This window comes from Colossoma macropomum, unplaced genomic scaffold (assembly GCF_904425465.1).
Source record: "Colossoma macropomum unplaced genomic scaffold, Colossoma_macropomum, whole genome shotgun sequence".
NCBI classification, from domain to species: Eukaryota; Metazoa; Chordata; class Actinopteri; order Characiformes; family Serrasalmidae; genus Colossoma; species Colossoma macropomum.
The window spans coordinates 19266871-19287168 of record NW_023494810.1 but is presented as its reverse complement, the minus strand read 5'-3'; the positions used below and the strand labels follow the sequence as shown (position 1 = coordinate 19287168).

The 20298-nt window shown below is 39.4% G+C and overlaps 1 protein-coding gene across 1 annotated transcript; it reads right to left on the bottom strand.

The window, feature by feature from the left end:
* Nucleotides 1–1835: 1835 nt before the first annotated feature.
* Nucleotides 1836–17630, bottom strand: LOC118800015 (cell division cycle-associated protein 7-like). Its single transcript, XM_036560163.1, has 8 exons — nucleotides 17583–17630; nucleotides 17375–17494; nucleotides 16141–16455; nucleotides 13734–13823; nucleotides 13357–13497; nucleotides 12950–13093; nucleotides 2108–2257; nucleotides 1836–1976 (listed from the first exon to the last, which is right to left on the bottom strand). Exons 1-8 carry the CDS (start codon nucleotides 17589–17591, stop codon nucleotides 1836–1838), a joined length of 1110 nt encoding a protein of 369 aa, XP_036416056.1. The 5' UTR covers nucleotides 17592–17630.
* Nucleotides 17631–20298: the final 2668 nt, after the last annotated feature.

The window sequence follows — 20298 nt, the reverse complement described above, 5'->3', positions numbered from 1 at the left end:
TAGAACAGAGAAGTCTAGAGTAGTGGATGATGGTAAACTGATTTTAACCATTAAGAAAAAGCTTTTTTGTGCTCTATTTTCCCCCAGGATGTAGGCACTCACTTGGCAAAGATTATTAACAGTTAGGAGAATCTTGGAGGGCTTAACCACAAGTTGGAAAGGAATAGGAAGCCTAAATAAAAATGTCTGATTATAGTTTGCTAAAAAGAAAGGGAAACTGTGGAGGGAAAAAAGGTACCACTCAGGAGCTAAAGCACACCTTTTAATTTGTAATCTTTACATGTTTTATTCATTTTTTTTGCCAGTGGACGTTACCCAGCTGAAGTATGTAGGCTGGGGTACAGAAATGAGAAAATTAAACTCTCTAAGCTAAATTCCCTCTTGTAATGTCAGATGATTATGTATTGCACTTTTTTTAAAGAAGAATATATAAACTAATGAATCACAAAGTTAAAAATGAATATTTGTTCAGGTTCAACATAGCTTATTATTAGATAAGGATATTTCTATGTTTTTAATATTCTGCACTGTACCATTAAAGAAAAGACAATTCTGTCCTGTCTTTTGTGGCTGTCTTTCATATGATTGGCTGTAGGCATCTAAAAGTCAAAGACCGCATCATGGTCAGAGAAAAAATTGCTGTTGCCCAGCGCTGCTGTGTCTGATCCACATGTACCACTGCAACATACACTAACATGCCACTACTACATCAGTGCTAAGAATGGTCCACCACCAAGAAAATTACTTGCTCTGTGTTTGTCCTGAGGGGGTCCTGGCCATTGAAGAAAGGGGGCTAACAACATACACAGAGAAACGGATAGACTATAGTCTGTAATTGCAGAACAAAGTGCACCAATATGGTAAGAGGAGCTGATAAAAATGGATAAAGAGCATACATACAAGGCAAACTTAAAATGGATGGTCGCACATAGTGGATCTTATATAACATGATTATGTATTTTACTGTCACCTTCTCCCCCTGCCAAGAGATATATATATATATATATATATATATATATATATAAATATATTGCAGCTAAGTTACATTAACACATCCTTAAGCAATTTTATAAGTAGCTTGTCACAAAAAAATTCTGAAGATTTAAAACAAAGAAATAAGTTATGACGAGCAAAATAAATTGAATTCAGATTCTGTACCATTTCTAGATCACTGTTTAAGCAAATCTGTGACACTAACCATGTTAAAGCCTTTCTACAACAAGGTCAGACCTTTAAAGAAGTTTTATCTCTTCCACTGAAGCTTGTGTTCAGATGACTCAGGTTGATTTAATTTAGCCATCAGAGGAATTTTGTCACTGTTATTGATCGGAGTCATGCCAGCTCAAGTGCAATCCATAATCAAAGCAGAACAAATACTACGAAGTTTTGAAATTCACACTGAAATTTCAAAGATTCTATTTTTCACCCAGATGATATGCTGATATCATTTGTAATGAAAAAATAACATTAGAAAAGAATGCAAAATAGAAGCATTTCTTAGATTTTTGGATGCCACTGTAACACTTGCTAAACACAAAATAATGATGCTTGCTGCAGGTATGTTGTAAAGTATTTTATTCAAACAATGAACTAAATTAAAATGACAGCAAAGGGCATTACATCCAACTGTTCAAATCACAAGTTTGAACATTTCAGAAGTGGAAACGTTATGCTTTCCTCTTAAAGGTCTTCATCAGCAGTTTTCAGCTTATTATGAAGACTAAGAATTAGAAAGAAATTTGAAAAGAAGGAGAGAAAAAAAAAAAAAAATCTGAATCACTCATGGAATCAACTTAAACGTTATGACCATTCCAAGAAAATTCCAAATTTAGGAGTCACCTGCAGAGGTAGGAGTGAACATCAGAAAAGCCATGGTATTGCGCCAGGGGAAACAGAATGCCAGTTGGACAGCGACCATCACGCTGCCTACAAAAGCTGCAGTTGCAGATACCACGACAAGGAGGGCACTGCCATTGCTGTAAAAGTCAAAGCTTGCATCAGAAGACGACAGGTCTAACCCCACATGAAAATGAATAAAATCACAACTGAAAAACTGAAGCTTTTTTTTTTTTTTCCCCAAGCTGTCCCATCCCTTGCATTTACTGACCGGGTCAAGGAGGGCTGTCTTGACATCCTCGCCATATCTGTTACGAAGACACGGACCACAAAATTGTCCCTGAATCCCACGGCAGTTCTCATTGCGGCAACAGGTCTTAGTGTCCAAGGTCTTCTGTCGACACTGATGACATGTGGAGCCCTGTTATTGTATGTAAGGGGAAAAAAGTTCAGCACACGTATTGTCAGATAGTTCAGAGAGTCAGACATCCCTGAAACTGCTGACACTTAACATTACAGCAAAATAGTTTACTTTTGGTAAGCAACACAGTGACATGGTCAGCTAGACAGTTGGAGAAAATTAGTGGCCATTAGATCCAGTTCAGACTAAGGCTTTGTTCACACAGCAGGTAAAAGTGGCCCAAATCCGATCTTTTTCTTCGTATGGGACACAGACGTGTCATCTGTTCGTCAGTGTCAACAGCGAAAAACACACTGAATCTGACATTCAATTCCTATTTGAACCACTTTCACATGTACTGAAATCTGACCCGTATATGCAGCAATGCGACCCAGTCTGAACAGCCAGATCAGAATTCATGCGACTTTTACGCGTCAATCCAACTTAACATTCATCATCATTTCACACTGCTGAGACCTCAAACATTTGTGGTGAGGTTTATGTACCAAAAAAAACAAAAAAACAAAATCAAAGGCTTGTATTGCAACCGCTCAGTGTTCGAAAAGATTTTGAAAGAAATGGCTGCACGCAGCCATTGGAGAACAAGGCTGCAAAGAACAGTTAAAAAGTCTGAAAGCAAAGTTTAAAGAATCCAAGCACACGAACCAAAGAAGTGACCATGCACTTTTTACGGTGAGCTCGAACACATTCTGGGTGATGAGCCCAGCTGTCAACCATTGGAACTTCATGACCACTCCTGTACTGCTGGTGAACTTCCAGAATTCCCTAGTGGGTTTGTGTTTAACAAGAAAGGTGGCGGGGGGCATGCGGGGTTCGGGGAAGAACTGGAGGGGGTGTTGGGGCGCGGTAAGACAAGAAGCTGGAAAAGACTAGCAGAAATGGCTTTGGGACTTGAATTAATGAAATGAAAGTGAGGGACTGTCACCCACAACAAAGCTGTTAACATGCAGTGAGTAAAAGGTTGGCAAAACATATCTTGGACTGAATACAGACACTTAATTTCTGTATTATATATGTATTCATAATACTTGTATTCCGATACATCCCAACCCTGAGGATGAGCTAGAGGTGGAGATCAACAGCACACAGGAGTACATGAACTGCGCTGTGCTGCGTAAGAGTCATGCTGGCAGAGTGATCCAGAGAGGTCACAAGTTCGTGAGTAACAATGTCACTACGAGCTGTGCTGAAACAAGTCAGTTACTGAAAATGTTTACAGGCAAATTAGTGCATGGCAGGAGTTCTAGAGCCATTTTGTAATTCATAAATGATAAAAGCAACAGCAGGAATCACACTGACAGACAGCAATTACCATGCAGCTGTGGAGTTGTTCAGAACAGATTTGAAAGAAAGACCACTGTGTAGTGCACACATCAAAAAGTTACTGAATTTGAAATAATCGTCAGATAAAACAGCATGAAGGCAGCCCTGTGGTGAACGTTTGGAAACCTTTGATGTGTACAGTAACACATATGGTAGCTTGCTGTGCCTAGTACTACTACAGATCATGTCTAACGACATTGCTTTCGCCTACGCTTGTCAGACTGACTCAGACAAAGAATGGAGTGTGCTTGAGCTAATGAAATTTCCACAAAGAGTTAAAAGCAGAGAGTGAGCCCTTCAATCAAGCAGATCCAGCAGCTCACAAAGGGAGGCTCAACCAAGTCAAGATACTGTTATCCAGTGAAATGAAACCTAAGAATTAACATGCCATCTGCTGCTGCATTACACACTGCTAGTCATAATACCCCACAGTGTTTGTTTTGTGATAGTACAGAGCAAGGCAGGGCAGAGCAGTGCCCTGAAACTAATGTTCTGCCCGAAAGGGAGAGTTAAAAAACTAGGGAGATGCTTTGTGAGCCTAGGTCCCAAACATACAGCAATATTTTGTAAAGCCAAGGGCATTTTATGAGTCATATGTGGCAACCTGTAGTTCCAAGTTCAAATGCAGATGCCACTGTGTCCTCTGTGATTCCCAGCACAGTGAAAACAAAATCAGACAGACATCAACATCCACACAATTGGCTCTGCATCTCCAGTCACAACGAAATGCAATATTTATGGTAACACTGGGGAATATGTAGAACACAGAGCAAAAAACTGAAATTGAGGCCTTTGAAACTCCAAGTATGCACTGCAAAAATGAAAAAATTCCAAGTGAAAAAGGCGCTCAAGAAAAGGTGCTTGCAGCCTGCAGATGTTCCACTAGGTGGCGTTGATGATCTAGAACTGTCAGTATTAATTGGTGCTGACTTTTACTGACAAGTTGTGTCTGCCAAACTAAAAAGATTGACGAAATGCTAGTAGCTCTGGAGAGTATTTTCGGCTGAACTGTACAAGGTCCAATGTCCAGTATGACAAACTTAATGCATGCACAAATGTCTAGATGAAGACACTCAAGTCTCACAACAGCTGCATGCGTTATGGGAGGAATGGGGCATTGTTCATGAGAAAGAAAACCTCAGAAGCTGAAGTTCTCCAAATCTTTGATAAGACTACAGTTCATGTGAATGAACAGTATCAAGTTGAGTTATAATGGCAACATGACGCACCAGATTTACCTGACAACTTCAAGGTTGCAAATTGAAGGCCCGAGGAAAAAGCTGAAGACTAATGTAAAACTACACGAAATACAATGATGTAATATGATTACCTGCAGCAGGGTGTGTGAGAAGTAGTGTCAGATGACAATATAGCAACCAAGCAACAAAACTGATGGTAAGGTGGGCAGAAAGTACAACTGTATGCAGACCAGACCCAAGTGCACACAGCACAGTGCTTAAAGTGTTAGGGGTACTGTGGAGACCACCGAAAGATGACTTTGTATTTGATCTCAAATAGCTAATGGATATTCTGCAGGGCAGAGAGAATACAAAGAGAAATGCACTCTTCTGAATGCATATTTTACTCCATTGGTTTCCTCACCCTTTTCACCATCAGGGTAAAGTGATTGTTCCAAGAAATGTGGGAGGGAGGGATTTGCTGGGATGCATAGTTACCTGTGGATCTTGTACAAAAAAGTGGCAGCAATGGTGTGTGGAGTTACTTCAGTTTCACTTAGTGTCCATTCCAAGGTCGTATCAGATTTATATGCAGCAGAATAGAAAGTACAGCAAGTATCATGTTTTCTGTGATGCTAGCAAAAGAGCCTCCAGTGTAGCATACCTGCAAGGACAGAATGCAGGTGGTAAAGAAGTCACAAGATAGTAGCATCAAAGGCCAGAAGAACCCCACTGAAGAAAATTTTACCATGGCTGAAGACAACGGGAGCCTAGACTGCTAAACTGGAAGACAACCTGCCAAAACCCCTGAAACGGAAACGAATCAGTTCAACGTGTGGACATATTTAATGATAGCCACTCTGTCTGCAGCAAAGGCTTTTCTGCACTGAACACTGTCCATGACAGCACTCACCAGAAGTCCCTAGTCCACTTCGTTGAATACACAAGCAAACATACACTGCAGAAAAAAGTACATATTTACAAATCTGGATTACAATTTAAAAACAACAAAGGGCTTAGCGATTTCCATTAGCCTTGCAGCTAAAATCCAGCAATTGCTTCCTCACCAGCTCTGAACAACATGGTAAGCCCCAGTGGTCTGAAAGCTGCAAAGCCTCACAGACTAAACCCAAATCAAAAAGAATTCTTCAGACCTGGAATCTCTTCTCACAGCCCCTCCCTCTCTCTAGCTCAGGGACAAACCAATGTAATTAACCACAATGTGCACAATAATAACTTAAAATAATTCAGACATGTCTTTCAGCAAGACCATGGTCACTTTAACATTGTATACAGGTAAATAAAATTAAAGAAAATTTATCTATCACTGTTTCTCTGTCTTTGCAGGTTTCCCACCCAGAACGACTGTGAAGAGGGTGTATTCTCATGTGTTCACACTACTATATGAATCAGGTAAGGAATAAACTAATACAGTGCTTAGAACAGTCTTGGGGATGAGGTAAGTTTCTCACTTCATCACACCTTCCTACAAGAGAGCTGATATCAAGTAATCTCATACATAGCCAGCTGTGGTGGAGTGGACCTCCATTCCTGCAGATGCATATGAACCACAGCAAAACCAAGAGTTTCCAGTTTAGGTCAATTCTTTAAGATCCAAGTTTCAGGTTGCAGATCAACTAAGCACCAGTGACAAAACACCTGAGACACTTTTAAATCTGGACAAGTACAGCAAGCTGAAGACAGTGCTCAAGTAACAGCATGGATGATGGTTTGTTAAACAAAGAACAGTGGAGAGCTTACAGCTGAGGAGTTTGTTTGCAGCTGAAACATACTGGAAATGAATTGTACAACAGCAAAGCTTCAGTAAAGAAATCAGTCTTCTAAAATCAGGACAACCCGTTAAGAAGGACTCAAAGATAAAGGAAGCCCTTCTTTAATGAACATGACTTGCTCAGTATTGGGGAAGACTTCAGCAGTCAGACTTTAGTTTTAGAGAGCAGATCTTACCCAGGGGTGTAAAGAGTACTGAAAATCCCTACTTAATAACAACAAGTACTGTTACTGTAGTGATAATTTACTCAAGTACAAGTAAAAAGTATTAGTAAATAAAATTACTCAAGTAAGAGTAAATAAGTAGTTCATTAAAAAACTACTTAAGCACCGAGTTACTTAGTTACTTTCCGCTGTCACAACCTGAAAATATTTCTGAGCTGACTCGGCTACATCACTGGAAACTGATCACTGAGACTGATCACAGTTCACTCTGCTAGTGCACATTTACACACCTTTCTGTGAACTGTGTAAGGAACAAGGTTTACATTAAACTGCATGCATTTCATGGTTAGATGATTATATAAGACATCTTAATTTTCCAATAAGGGTGTGCAGATGTTACTGTTTAATTAACTTTATTTAAGAGAGAGAGAGAGAGAGAGAGAGAGAGAGAGAGAGAGAGAGAAGAAAGGAAGTTTTCGTGTTTGGTCGCTGATAATAATGTCATTTTCTTTAGTTCATGTTAAATAAATACAGATGACCATTTGGATGCGGTCTGTTCCTCGTGTGTGCTGGTTCAGTTCTCCTCTTTCCTTCTCCACTAAACTGGACCTCTCTGTAGTGTTTTTCTGCCGGAGCTACTGTTTTTTGATTGGTGAATCTTTTAAATTTAACCGCTCTTTGTTCCTATCGGTTTCTGAGCTGATACGGTCACAATTTATTTTTACTCTGTAAATGCTATGAAAATTAAAGTAGCAAAGTAAAAGTATTTATTAAAAATGAACTCAAGCAAGAGTAAAAGCAGTATCATTTAATTCTACTCCAAAAAGTACCGTTACAGGGAAAACTGTACTCAATTACAATAACGAGAGTAAATGTAATTCGTTACTTACACCTCTGGTCTTACCCACAAAACACAGTTACTCAGAGTTGTTGATCCAGAAATGTCACGAGAAGGTAATGCCTTCTGGAGTAAGGGATACATTAGTTCAAGTGAGAGAACAGTATTGAGTTTTGCAAGGCAGGCAGCTTGTGAAACAGACTGTCTCAATGTATAACATCTGCAAGAGGCTGAAGTTGGGCTCAGCTCAACAAGTCAGTGCACCTTTACCCAGAGACAGAGTAACAGAACCTTCATCCTTTGAAAATCACTTGCATTGATTTTGCACATCTGCTCTATGTAAAGTCTCATGTAGGCATTTTTGGGGCTGCCATTACACTTTTCACCTGCACCATTACAAGAGCAGTTCATTTAGAACTGTTGTTAGATTTAACAACAGTGAGCTTTCTCCAAGCTCTGAAATGCTTCACTGCAAGAGGACTAGGTCATATACTCACACAATGCAAAGACATTTAAGGGGCAGACTAAGATAACTTTTATAAAGGGATTGCCTGATCTTTCAGTCCCTTTCCCCGAACAGCTCACTGTTGTCAGGTTATCGAAAAACAGCAATTGCTTCACAAAAGGTAGGATTTAGTTTAATAAACAATAGTTTGTGTCCCAAATGTGTTAACAGAAGCGCATAGCCATGAAAGGGAAAATGCAGAGATGTCATTATTCCCACTTAGACAATACAATCAGACAATTAGCTGAAACACAAAAACACTCCCTTGCTATCCATATACACATAACACATGGACAGTGCAAGAGTGAAAAGTAATGATAATAATAATAATAATAATAATAATAATAATAACAACAACAATAATAAATGCCCCTATTGATCTAAATTCTGCTAAAGCGGTACATGAAAACTAATTTGTTGTTTCATATTTCTTTTTTTGAAATACTAGTTAATTAGTTGTACTGATACAGCATAGAAGTTTTCTGTGGTAGAATGGACTTCAATTCCCTGCTGTGACATAAGCAAAACTGCAAAAGCCTCCATTTGTCAATCTTGTCCCTTCATGCATTCCTTACCCCCTGTAGAGCTTTGCAGCTACATTACTGGAAGTAGGCCATCTAGGAACAGCTCTGTGAATATTAACACAATTGATCTATTTATTTCATTACCGATAAAGCTACAACGAATATTTTATACAAACTGCAGCAGTTTTGGTGCCTGTCACACTGTGCTGGGGAATGAGCTTGACAATATACTTAAACTTTTGTTCTCATTCTGTTTTTTAACTTTGTAGTGCTTGTGTGGAAGAGCAGAAAACAATCTAAAAAAAAAAATGTTTATGCAGATATTTTGTATTGTCTTAAGTTGTACAAGTGCGTTCTGTTTTGCGAAGGAACTGCCTCTCTGGGTTAGTTATGGTTGCGTCCACTATAGGATCACATAACTAACTGCACTTGTTAAGCTATGCATTGTTCGTACATTATTTCATTTTTAACTTGTCATTCTTAGTATTAAAAGGAAAAAAAATGCATGTTTTACACAAAGGAACTGTGTAAACAGTAAACCGTGTTTACTGTTTACTAGTAGTCACCCTCCAGTGCTTTGTACAACACTGGAGAGTTTGCATCTAATTGTAGAAAACAATCTCAAAAAGGCCTGTGTATGTATATATATATGTATGTATGTATGTATGTATGTATGTAACCACAATAAAAGACACTGGCAGTGAGGAGAGCCATTCTAGATCAGCCATTTTGAATCTGTCTGTCTCTTCACCACAAGCAATCTGGCATAGTATCAGTCACATGTACAAAGCTGCCCACTAACCACGCATTCATGAGGCAGGGTTTAAAAAGCACAGTAAAATAACTGAGCAGTCAACATGCTCGAGACGAGACAAAGTGACAGTTCAGTGATGGGGAGGCGGCGGTCTTAAGGTTCTACTCCATTTACACCACAAATTAATAAAGTAACTACTCCAGCTAGAAACACAGAATTTGTGAAACACTGACAATAAGCGCACACTGCATACAGGATAATTTGCGCCCCGTCTTGCACACATACGTCTGGGGGCTGTTTCAAGTTCAAGAGGATTTAATGTAATTTCAGCTCAGACATAATCTGGGATTGCAATAAGTGAGCATCGAGATGGTGTCATGTGTTATGTAGATGTGTATGGGTGTATGTGGGTGTCTATCAGTTCAGTCTGTGGGAGTTGAGGAATCTGATGGCTTGTAGAAAAACATTGTTGCACAGTCTGGCTGTGAGGCCCCAAATACGACGATACCTTCTTCCAGATGCTGGTGGCTTTTCAGATGCAGCGCATGGTGTAAACATCCATAACGGATGGAAGAGAGACCCTGATCTTTTCAGCTGTCCTCACTATTCGCTGAAGGATCTTGCAGTCAGAGGCAGTGCAATTCCCAAACTAGGCAGTAATACAGCTGCTCAGGATGCTCTCTATAGTTCCTCTTTAGAAAGTGGTATGGATGGTGGATGGGAAATGAGCTTTCCTTAACTTCCGCAGGAAAGAGACACCATCAAGCATTCTTGGATATGAAGCTGAGGTTCAGGGTCCAGGTGAGGTACTCCAACAGGTGAATGCCAAAGAACTTGGTGCTTTTAATGATCTCCACAGGGGAGTTGTTTGAGCAGAGGGTGGTCACAAGTCAACAACAATCTCCTTTGTCTTGTCCACATTCAGATACAGACATTAGTTGCCGCACAATGCTGCTCTACAGTCATTAATCAGTAGAGTGAACAGAGGTGGACTGAGTACACTGCCCTTGGGAGCTCCAATGCTCAGTGTAATGCTTCTCCCGATACAGACTGACTGAGGTCTCCCCGTGAGAAGGTCCAGGATCCAACTGCAAAGGGAAGTGTTCAGGCACAGCAGGCTCAGCTTCGCAATCAGATGCTGAGAAATGATAGTATTGAATGCTGAACTGAAGTCTATGAACAGCATCCTAACATAAGTGTTCTTTTTCTAAAAATGAACAAGGGCCAAATGAAGAGTGGTGGCTATGGCATTATTTGTGGAGCAGCTGGGGCAATCTGGGAGGGAGGCATCACTGTCACAAGAGAGTGATGTTTTACAGTATTCGCTGAGGGTCTGAATGCCCTGCCACATGCATCATATTTTGGAAGGTATTTTGGAAGCGTCCATGAATTCTCAGAGCGTGTGCGCACTTCGCCTCTGATAGCTCACATGACAGTTTGGCCCTGTCTGTTCTCAGTAGTCATCCACGGCTTCTGATTTTTGAGTGTGGTGATGGTTTTGGAGACAGTAACATAAACACACTTGTTGATAGTTAATAACTGATGTTGCATATCCTTCCAAGATAACAGAGTCACTGTCCATGGCAGCCTTCCTAAAACATACCCCATGCAGTTTGCTCAAAACAGCACTGAAGAGCAGAGATGACTCCAGAGATGGTCTGCATCTGACAATCACAAACTCCACCAGAGAACAGTACTTTGCGACAAGCACAGAGTTCTTTTACCATTCCGTGTTAATGTAAACACACACCTCTTCCACATGTTTTTCCCTTCAGAGTTGCATTTCTGGTGGCATGAAACAAAGTCAGCCCATCCAGCTGAATGGCGGCATCGGTAATGCTGTCGCTAAGCCATGTTTCAGTAAAAAACAAAACGCAGCAGTCTCTGAACTCTCGCTGGGTAGTCTGCTGGAGTCTAATGTAGTCCAGTTTAGTGTCCAGTGAGCAGACTTTGGAGAGCAGGAAGGATGGTACAGTCGGCCGGCTAGGGCCTAGCACAGACCCGGCCCTCCTTCCATGCTTCTGCCTCCTTGTGCAGTGCTTTCAGCAGACCCTCCCCCGGCCTCCCTCATCAGGCATTGGTGAGCTTGATTCTCTTAGCAAACTGAACTCACATAATTCTGCAGCAGGTTGTGTCTTCCATGTTGGTTTCTGGCTGTTTTCTTATCTGTAGCAGGGTCTGGCAGTGGTAAACATAAGTCATGGTGGTTTCCATGTACTTGCATCAGGAAAAACTTAACACAAAAATGGCACCATTTGCTGGACCCAGAAAGGCCGTTGCATGTACTACCACACCACCATCTCGTTTCATGAAATTTCCAAAATGCAAGTAAAGATCTGTAAGATGCCATAATTTTCTTCTGATTTTTAGGTTCTTATTCAATAATAAAGTTATAACAGTCAGGTTCAGTGTACCATACTTGAATTAATTATAGTTTAGTTTTGGTGTTTCCACTGTATTCACTAGTCATAAATCTAATGTTTTTCCTATTTATGCTTTTATTTATTTTTATATTGTATTAGTTAAACACTCCAGGGTACACATTAAAACATGACTCATACCACAATTATTTTTGTTGAAAAGACAGAAGTTTGAAGGGAGCTGTGTCAATTTATTAACATTAAATAACTTGCTTTGAAGCAAAATATTTCTAGTATTATTTTAGTATCCAGTTAAAATATGAGCTCAGCCCAGTTAGATATTAGCATTCAATGAGCAGTTAAACTAGAGGAAGCTAAAATGGGGAAAATTAAATCAGAATTAACAATTGATAATAATTACATAATTATTTGGAGTATAGTTGTGAAATTCTGCAAACACATTTCCATGGTAAACTACTACAGGCCCTTGCCAGGGATGGGGGAGTAGCTAAGTAGCACGCTACTTTTTGTAGTTAACTACATTTTTGTAGCTATTAGCTGTAGCTGCTAAAGTTTTATTAAATGTAGCTAATAGCTGTAGCGCCTACAAACTTTTGTGTAGCTATAGCGATTTTCACTACAATTTCGCTACAGGCTTCAGGCAATCCGTGCAAAATGTGAACCACAGAACGCAGTCGTTAACTGGGCTGGTAGCGACTGTGCAATCCTGACTGAGCTGCGGACAGCTCGAGCAAACGGTCACGCGCTGACGTTCGGTCAGCAACCAAAATGTTAAGAAGAGCCATTTTGTTCTGTCAACAAAAATGAAACCTGAATAATCTGATGTCTTTATAATTTTTACCAATTTGAGTTTAGAATTACAATAATACGAGAATTATGACCACTCTACAACTCAACAACTGAGTAATCCAGCATTTCTACACCATGCAAACCAACTTGGTTTATGTTTGAAACTTGCGCAAGGAATTAAGGAGCTGTTGAACTGAAGAAACTAAATCATGTGAACAGGAGATCTGACTGTATTTGGCGCCTTAGAGTTGCAGCACAAAGTTCATATCCACTTGAATCTCTAATAAAATATGCCATGAAGGGCTAATAGTGAGATATTTCAAAGGAAATAAGAGTGCTTTTTCTAGGTTTTGAGAACACCAAGCATATTGTATGTAGGTTTTGTGTATCATCTAAATCACAGTTACCAAATGTACAAACCATCCAAATATTCCAAATACTCACAGTAACACGATTATAAATTTTTTCTGTCATGCTAGTAGCCACCAGCTGAAGCTCATCCTCTGTGATCTCTTTCACTGGTCGTATAACATGTGGTTTGCCTTGATTGGGTCGTAGAGATTCCCGTCTTTGCGGTTTGGCATGGACCTGGTAAACAAGAAAACAGGACTGAAAGGAATTTGTGAAAGCAGTGCTACTGATGTCAGGTTATTACGTTTACAGATATGTATGTAAACAATAGACGTTTTAAGCACGTAAGATATACCTTACAACAATATGTTTTGTTTTAATTTTTGGTTAAATAAAAAAAAAAATGTTTCCTACTTTTTTAACCTGACTCTAAAAAAAGGAATATCTTGTACTTCATGGCTGTTTTAAGAGGTTCAAGTCTGACTTTTGCACATACACACCTTCATTAGTTCTTCTTCCAAACTCATTTCCAGCTCACTGCAGTCTTCAGCGGTAGAGAAGTCATCAGCTTCCATCAAGCGAGTTGCTCTCCTAGATCTTCGTTCTGGATTGCGTCGTGCCTCTGAACAGCGAGGAACAGGCTAATCAGAAAAGGTATAGAATATTACATTTTCACAGTGAAAGAAGCCCAACACACACACACACACAAAACAGATTACATAAAACGTAATAAATGTTTAATGCATGCTTAGAAATACAATGGGTGAATACTCATTTTACTGCATAGAAGTGGTAGTACAGGTAGTTACTAAAGATTACAAACTACAAACAAACATTTAACATCTTAAGTTCTTAAGTTACACTTTCTTTAACCTACAGCAGAGCGAGGCTCCTTTTTACGAGTGTGTCCTGTGTTCTTCAGTAAGGCCCCAGGCATTTTCTGGATGTCTGCCATCAGTTCAGCCAACTAACCAAACCACATTTAATGCAAGAAACATAATTCAAATGTTAATATCTACATATAAAGTCACACCATTAGTTGAAAGAAAAAAAAACCTGGTTCACAAGGCATCTTTGCGTTTTAATGTCAATAAACATCTGACAAGACAATTATAGTACCAAAGGTAGCAAATAACTGGGAGGCAGAGATGAAAATGGAACTAAACAGGTTGTTGTTATTAGGAGAAAGGGCAAGCTGACAAGCTACTCGACTTTCAACCTGGAAAAAGGAAAATGAAACTACAAACAGCAAGATGGAGGTGCCACTGTTTGTAATTTCATTTTCCTTTTCCCAGGTTCAAAGTCACCTGAATATTTTTGCCATTTTGAACTGAACTTGTCACATTAAACTAGTCAGACATTAATTTAGGACTTAAGATTTGTAGGCAAGAATGTTAGCTCCAGCAGAGACACAATAAGCTGTGAAAGCACCATAAACACTTTAATCTGAGGAAATCAAACATTCAGGTAAAGGTTGTGTAGTAACCAAGAAGCCACAGATAAAGCTATAACGAATGCACTAATATACAGTCTAATAATTAATGTAGACAACAACACCACCTTGTGTAGGGTGCCAAAGGTTTAAGGCCAGCCCTTATGGAGTGAGATTACAGTCTTTAATGTGAAAGCTTAAAGACAAGGTTAAATCGAGTAAGTCAGAAAAACAAGCGTGCACAATCAAGAAAAGAGCGAAACCGAGAGCAGGGAAACAAGAACTGCGCGCTTCGGACACAGCACACCGGAAGTTTAGTGTGGTCGCTTATCGCAGCCCCGCGCTTGTTTCACTGTTTTCAGTTCGCGTTTCACTTTTAGCTCGATTCTGAAATTTCTACTCTCTTCATAATTACAGCAGGAAATACGTCAGCGACCAAGTCTTGGCAGCTGATTACCTTTGTAATCTTTGTAATCTCTCTCTCTTATATATATATATATATATATATATATATATATATATATATATATATATATATATATATGTACACACACACACACATATATCTCCTTGTTTCTACGCTCACTGTCCATTTTGTCAGCTCCACTTACTATATAGGTGCACTTTGTAGTTCTACAATTACAGACTGTAGCCCATCTGTTTCTCTGCATACTTTGTCAGCCCCCTTTTACCCTGTTCTTCAGTGGTCAGGATCCCCATGAACCCTCACAGAGCAGGTACTATTTGGGTGGTGGATCATTCTCAGCACTGCAGTAACACTGATGTGGTGGTGGTGTGTTAGTGTGTGTTGCGCTGGTACAAGTGGATCAGGCATAGCAGTGCTGCAGGAGTTTTAAACACCTCAGTGTCACTGCTGTACAGTCTGTAATATCCAGCCAACAGCGTTCTGTGGGCAGTGTCCTGTGACCACTGATGAAGGACTAGAGGACGACCAACACAAACTGTGCAGCAGCAGATGAACTATCGTCTCTGACTTTACATCTACAAGGTGGACTAATAGAGTGGACAGAGAGTGGACACAGTGTTTAAAAACTGATACACTCATACCAGTGCAACACACACTAACACACCACCACCACATCAGTGTTACTGTAGTAACAATTATGAATCATTAAAAAATTGCCAGTTACAAATAACTTGAGTGCTCCTGTATCTACACTGGCTTAACCCACATATAACACACATTTTGTTTTTGCAAGATGTCATTAAGGCTGGGAAAGAGGTTATATTAATGATATTTGTACAATGTGTTTTTTTTTTTTTAAATAAAACTTTTATTAAACGTTCAGCTAATTAATTGACTTCACACCTTAGAGCCGCTTGATGTCCCACATCTGAGCTGTCTGCTTTTGCTGTTAGCTTGCTTAATACTATAATAAATAAATAATTTTTAATCAACTATTTCTTTAATAAACTAATGCAAGACTGAAAACAGTTGTTGAATGTGTGTATAATTCAGATAATTCAATTTTTTAAGCTGGAAAAAAACACTGGCAACAAATTCAGGCAGTCACAAACTGTGAACGCTTGCAGTCAGGTAATCAGCTACCAAGCCTTGGCTGCTGACGTATTTCCTGCTGTAATTATGAAGCGAGCAGAAATTTGCTTTGAAGCGAGCGCTAAAACCTCCGGTGTGCTGCGTCTGAAGCATGCGGTTCTTGTTTTCCTGCTGTCTGTGTCGCTCTTTTCGCTTGTTTTTCTGACTTACTCGATTTAACCTTGTCTTTGCGCTCTCACATTACAGTAATCTCACTCCATAAGTCCTGCTGTATATTACTGCACATTTGATTATAGCAAACACATATAAAACAAACTATAGTTTGGCACATACCATTGCTTTGTTTGCTTGGATATTCATGGCTCTCTTTTCAAGAAATGAATAATCAGAATCAGATTCAGATTCAGATTTACAGGGAGATGGAGGTTTCTGCTGAGTGTTCTTTGATGCCTGATCCACCTCCAATTTCACATGATTTTCAGACCTAACAGGTTTCATCCCTGTCTTCTCTCCCCATGTATCTTCATCTTCACTGATATTAGGAAGGGAGCGGGGTCGCAGGGCTATTCTCAGGGTAAATCCCACATGAGCTGGTTTCTTTGGTGAGAACTGCTCAGTACTTCTACCATCACAGTCAGACTCTGAATCCTAGAAAAGCAGTTATGTGTCAGGTCACATGTAAACATATTGGTGTAACGAAAATATTTGGCGTTGTAAAATAAATACATAATTTGAGGCATGAAGCTGACGCTCGTTGTATAGCACTACGGCTAATAATAATGCAATGACATTTTGCTAGCAATCATGGAAAAAAAAAAACATTCGAATATCTTAAGGATCTGCTTACATTGTGAATGTCGTCGAGAATCATTTTAGTCTCAACGAACCAACAACAATGCCTTCAATCATTAATAAAAAGCGAAGGGCAATCTTTTAACCCATTCAGTTTAAGGTTAGATGAGAGGTGATCGTCGTTTTCTACGCGACGTAAATTATTTTCTGCTCAGTAGATGATGCTGGCTGAGAACATTACACTGAGAACTTATAAATAGCTATATTTTCTAGCTTCAGAGAGCATAGCCACACTTACTCGGATTTCTCATGTCTACTACGTTAAGACAATCGTGTTTCGTAAGGTTAGCAGGGTAAAACGATGTAACTACAATCCTCTCATCCAGTAATTTATACTTCATAGCTAGGCAAAACGCTAAAGCTATGGTACCGTGGAATAAATTTTTCTACGGAGCGTCGACTATCTTGGTTACACCAGAGCTGATTTCTTTTCCTTTTACTTTCCTTCTTTTTAAGTACTTATGAAAATTCGAATAAGAAGCAAACTTCTGCTTCGTTTATGGCCATGCATGCATAAGAGTAAATAGATCAATCAACAAACTGAACGTCCTTTTTCACACATCACAGAAGAGTGAAGAAGATTCTGAAGAAAATCGCAGTTGTTTGATGTAGCCTAGCTAAAGAACATCTCCAAACTAATCCATTTCATCTAACCTCTAAGAAGCATGATTCTACAGTATGAACACGCACATATCTCCACAAACAGCTGACTAACCTTAAAATTACAGTCACTTAGTTCTCCATCGGAAAATCCAAGAAACGTTTTATCATTTTCCGAATCTTCATCAAAAATATCCACAAGCTCTTTATATAGCTCGGGCATTCCAAAAGATACCTGAGAAGGCAAGAATAATTGCGTTAAAATATGGAATTTACTAAATGAAGCTAAACTAGCAGTTGCTTCATTGAAACCACTCAACAACCTTTTCCATGCTGTCGTTTCGACGATAGCACTCCAAACATGCGCCAGAGCAGGTTGTCTGCATGTGCTTTGAGAGTGGTCCTAATACAGCTTTCCTGCTTCTATTGGGTTACTGCCTGCTGCCTGTGTTAAAAAATGTCAGCTAATTGGCTTATCTGTTTTAATGAAGTAATTTTATACTTTTACTTTTTTTTATTGTTAACAAGCTTTATATCACCAATGCAGTAGAGGAGAGTGATTATAACGCCGCCTAAAATAGCGAGATCGGTGTCTGCGACTTTGTGCTAGGCACTGAATTGACCGTATCATATCAGCAGCGCGTTACGTATGAAGCGCTGCTTTGTTTGCGCTCTGAGCTTGACAAGGAATGCATGGGCCAGATTCATACATACATACATACATACATCATCTAAACCGCTTATCCTTCTGGGGCGCGGTGGGGTGCTGGAGCCTATCCCAGCTGTCATTGGGCGGAAGGCAGAATACACCCTGGACAGGTCGCCAGTCCATCGCAGGGCAGACAGACAGACGCACACATTCACTCACACCTAGGGGCAATTTAGCGTTTCCAATCAGCCTGACTGCATGTCTTTGGACTGTGGGAGGAAACCGGAGTACCCGGAGGAAACCCACGCAGACACGGGGAGAACATGCAAACTCCACACAGAAACGACCCTGGTCGCCCGGCCGGGAATCAAACCCAGGCCATTCTTGCTGTGAGGCAACAGCGCTACCCACTGCGCCACCGTGCTGCCCTGGGCCAGATTCATTTTTCTTTATTATCATTAATTAATTAAACACATTGGTTGTACAAAAGCAGTATAAAGTAGAACAAATATAGTTATATCAGATAACAAACTGCATAAACAAAAAACGTAGTAATAATCTTAAACAACAAAGTTTAAACAATAAAACTAAAGCCAGGGGGTAGAGCACATGTTTTTACAAACTAAAGATGGTGCATATATTCATTGTTTTGACAGTTTTTTTTTGAGAGGGTAATAGAGGTTATGTATTGTTTAGCTTCTATTTCAAATTTGAGAAAATCTGGTTTGGAATGAGTAAATTTACATTTTATGAATATGACATTTTGTCAAAAGAATGATCAAATTAATAATGTAATATTCTTTAACTTTATAATTTTTATGCCTGATGCCAAACAACACATTAACCAAAGACGAAAAGATGAAAGTCAGGGTCAATACAATCCATGATAAACTTACACACATCCTTCCAGAACTTTTTTGTGTTGGAGCAGTGCTAGAACAGGTGTAGAAGAGTTTCTGGATTTACATCACAGAAAGAAAAGTTTAATATCCTTTTTAAATTTAGCAAGAAATTGGTTAACTGGATACCATCTACGTGGGCCAGATTCATAAAATGGGCCGCCAGGTTCACGGGATGTCAAGAACAAGTACTCAGAAATGTCGCGCCTGTCTCGTGATGCTGACGTAAATGTCCGCGGGATGATGTTTCAGTTGGCACTATTTTAGGTAATTTGGGGAAATTACAGAGATTCTTTATCCCGTACAAATCAGCCAGTCAAATCACGCATATATTACAATACCTGACCTGCTTGAAAGGGGCTTTAAAGGCAGTAACAAAACAGCCTGTTTAATTCTAAGGGATAAAGAAAGGTTTTAAAATGGTCATATAAAATTAATTATGTTTTGGTACCCTAACAAATGTTAGAAGTGGACATCAGTGACAAAAAATGAAATGCCAGAATATAGCCGCAAGTGCCAATCACAGGGGTCCAAGTACTGTTATTAGCACTATAAGTCCATTAATATCATAAGTTTTTGATAATCATTAGCATCTTTCAGCATCTTACAAGGCTCTCAAAACACAAACCATCACATTGCTTCAAGTTGTCCTTTGCTTCAGCAAGGACAGCTCAGGCAGAATTTAAATCAAACACCTTCTGATGGAAGAAACATGTTTTCATGGTCAGCCACAAGCAGCCCTTGGCAACACTGCATTTCTTGGGACAATTTATTGGTGGAACCAATAAGGAACCAACATAATTTTAAAACAACTACAACCCCATTTCCAAAAAAGTTGGGATGCTGTGCAAAATGTAAATAAAAACAAAATGCAATTTTGTGCAAACCATTTAAACCATATATTTATTTGAAAATAGTACAAAGACAAGATCAAATGTTGAAACTGAAATATTATTGTTTTTTGAAAAATATATGCCCATTTTGAATTTGATGGCAACAACTCGTTCCAAAAAAGTTGGGACGGGGGCATCAAAAGACTGGTAAAGTTGTGTAATGCTAAAAAAGCTCCTGGTGATTGATTGACAACAGGTCAGTAACATGACTGGGTATAAAGAAGCATCCCAGAGAGACTTTCCCAGAGTCTTTCAGAAGTAAAGATGAGGATGATTTCACCACTCTGTGAAAGACTGCACAAGCAAATAGCGCAACAATTCAAGAATAACATTTCTCAATGTAAAATAGCAAAGAAATTTTGCTGAAAATCACTGCATGGGCTCAGGAACACTTCTGAAAACCACTGTCTGTGAACACAGTTCATCACTGCATCCACAAATGCAAGTTAAAACTCTAAAATGCAAAGACAAAACTGTACATAAACATGATCCAGGAATGTCACCACTTTCTCTGGGCCCAAACTCATTTAAAATGGACGGAGGGGAAGTCGAAAAATGTCCTGTGGTCTGACAAATCAACATTTGAAATTATTTTTGG

Coding starts and splice junctions, on each gene's coding strand:
- LOC118800015 (XM_036560163.1), bottom strand. Junction 13,824..16,140: donor TCCAAGCAAACAAAGCAATG/GTATGTGCCAAA, acceptor TGGTTTGGTTAG/TTGGCTGAACTGATGGCAGA. Junction 1,977..2,107: donor AGACAGCCCTCCTTGACCCG/GTCAGTAAATGC, acceptor TGACTTTTACAG/CAATGGCAGTGCCCTCCTTG.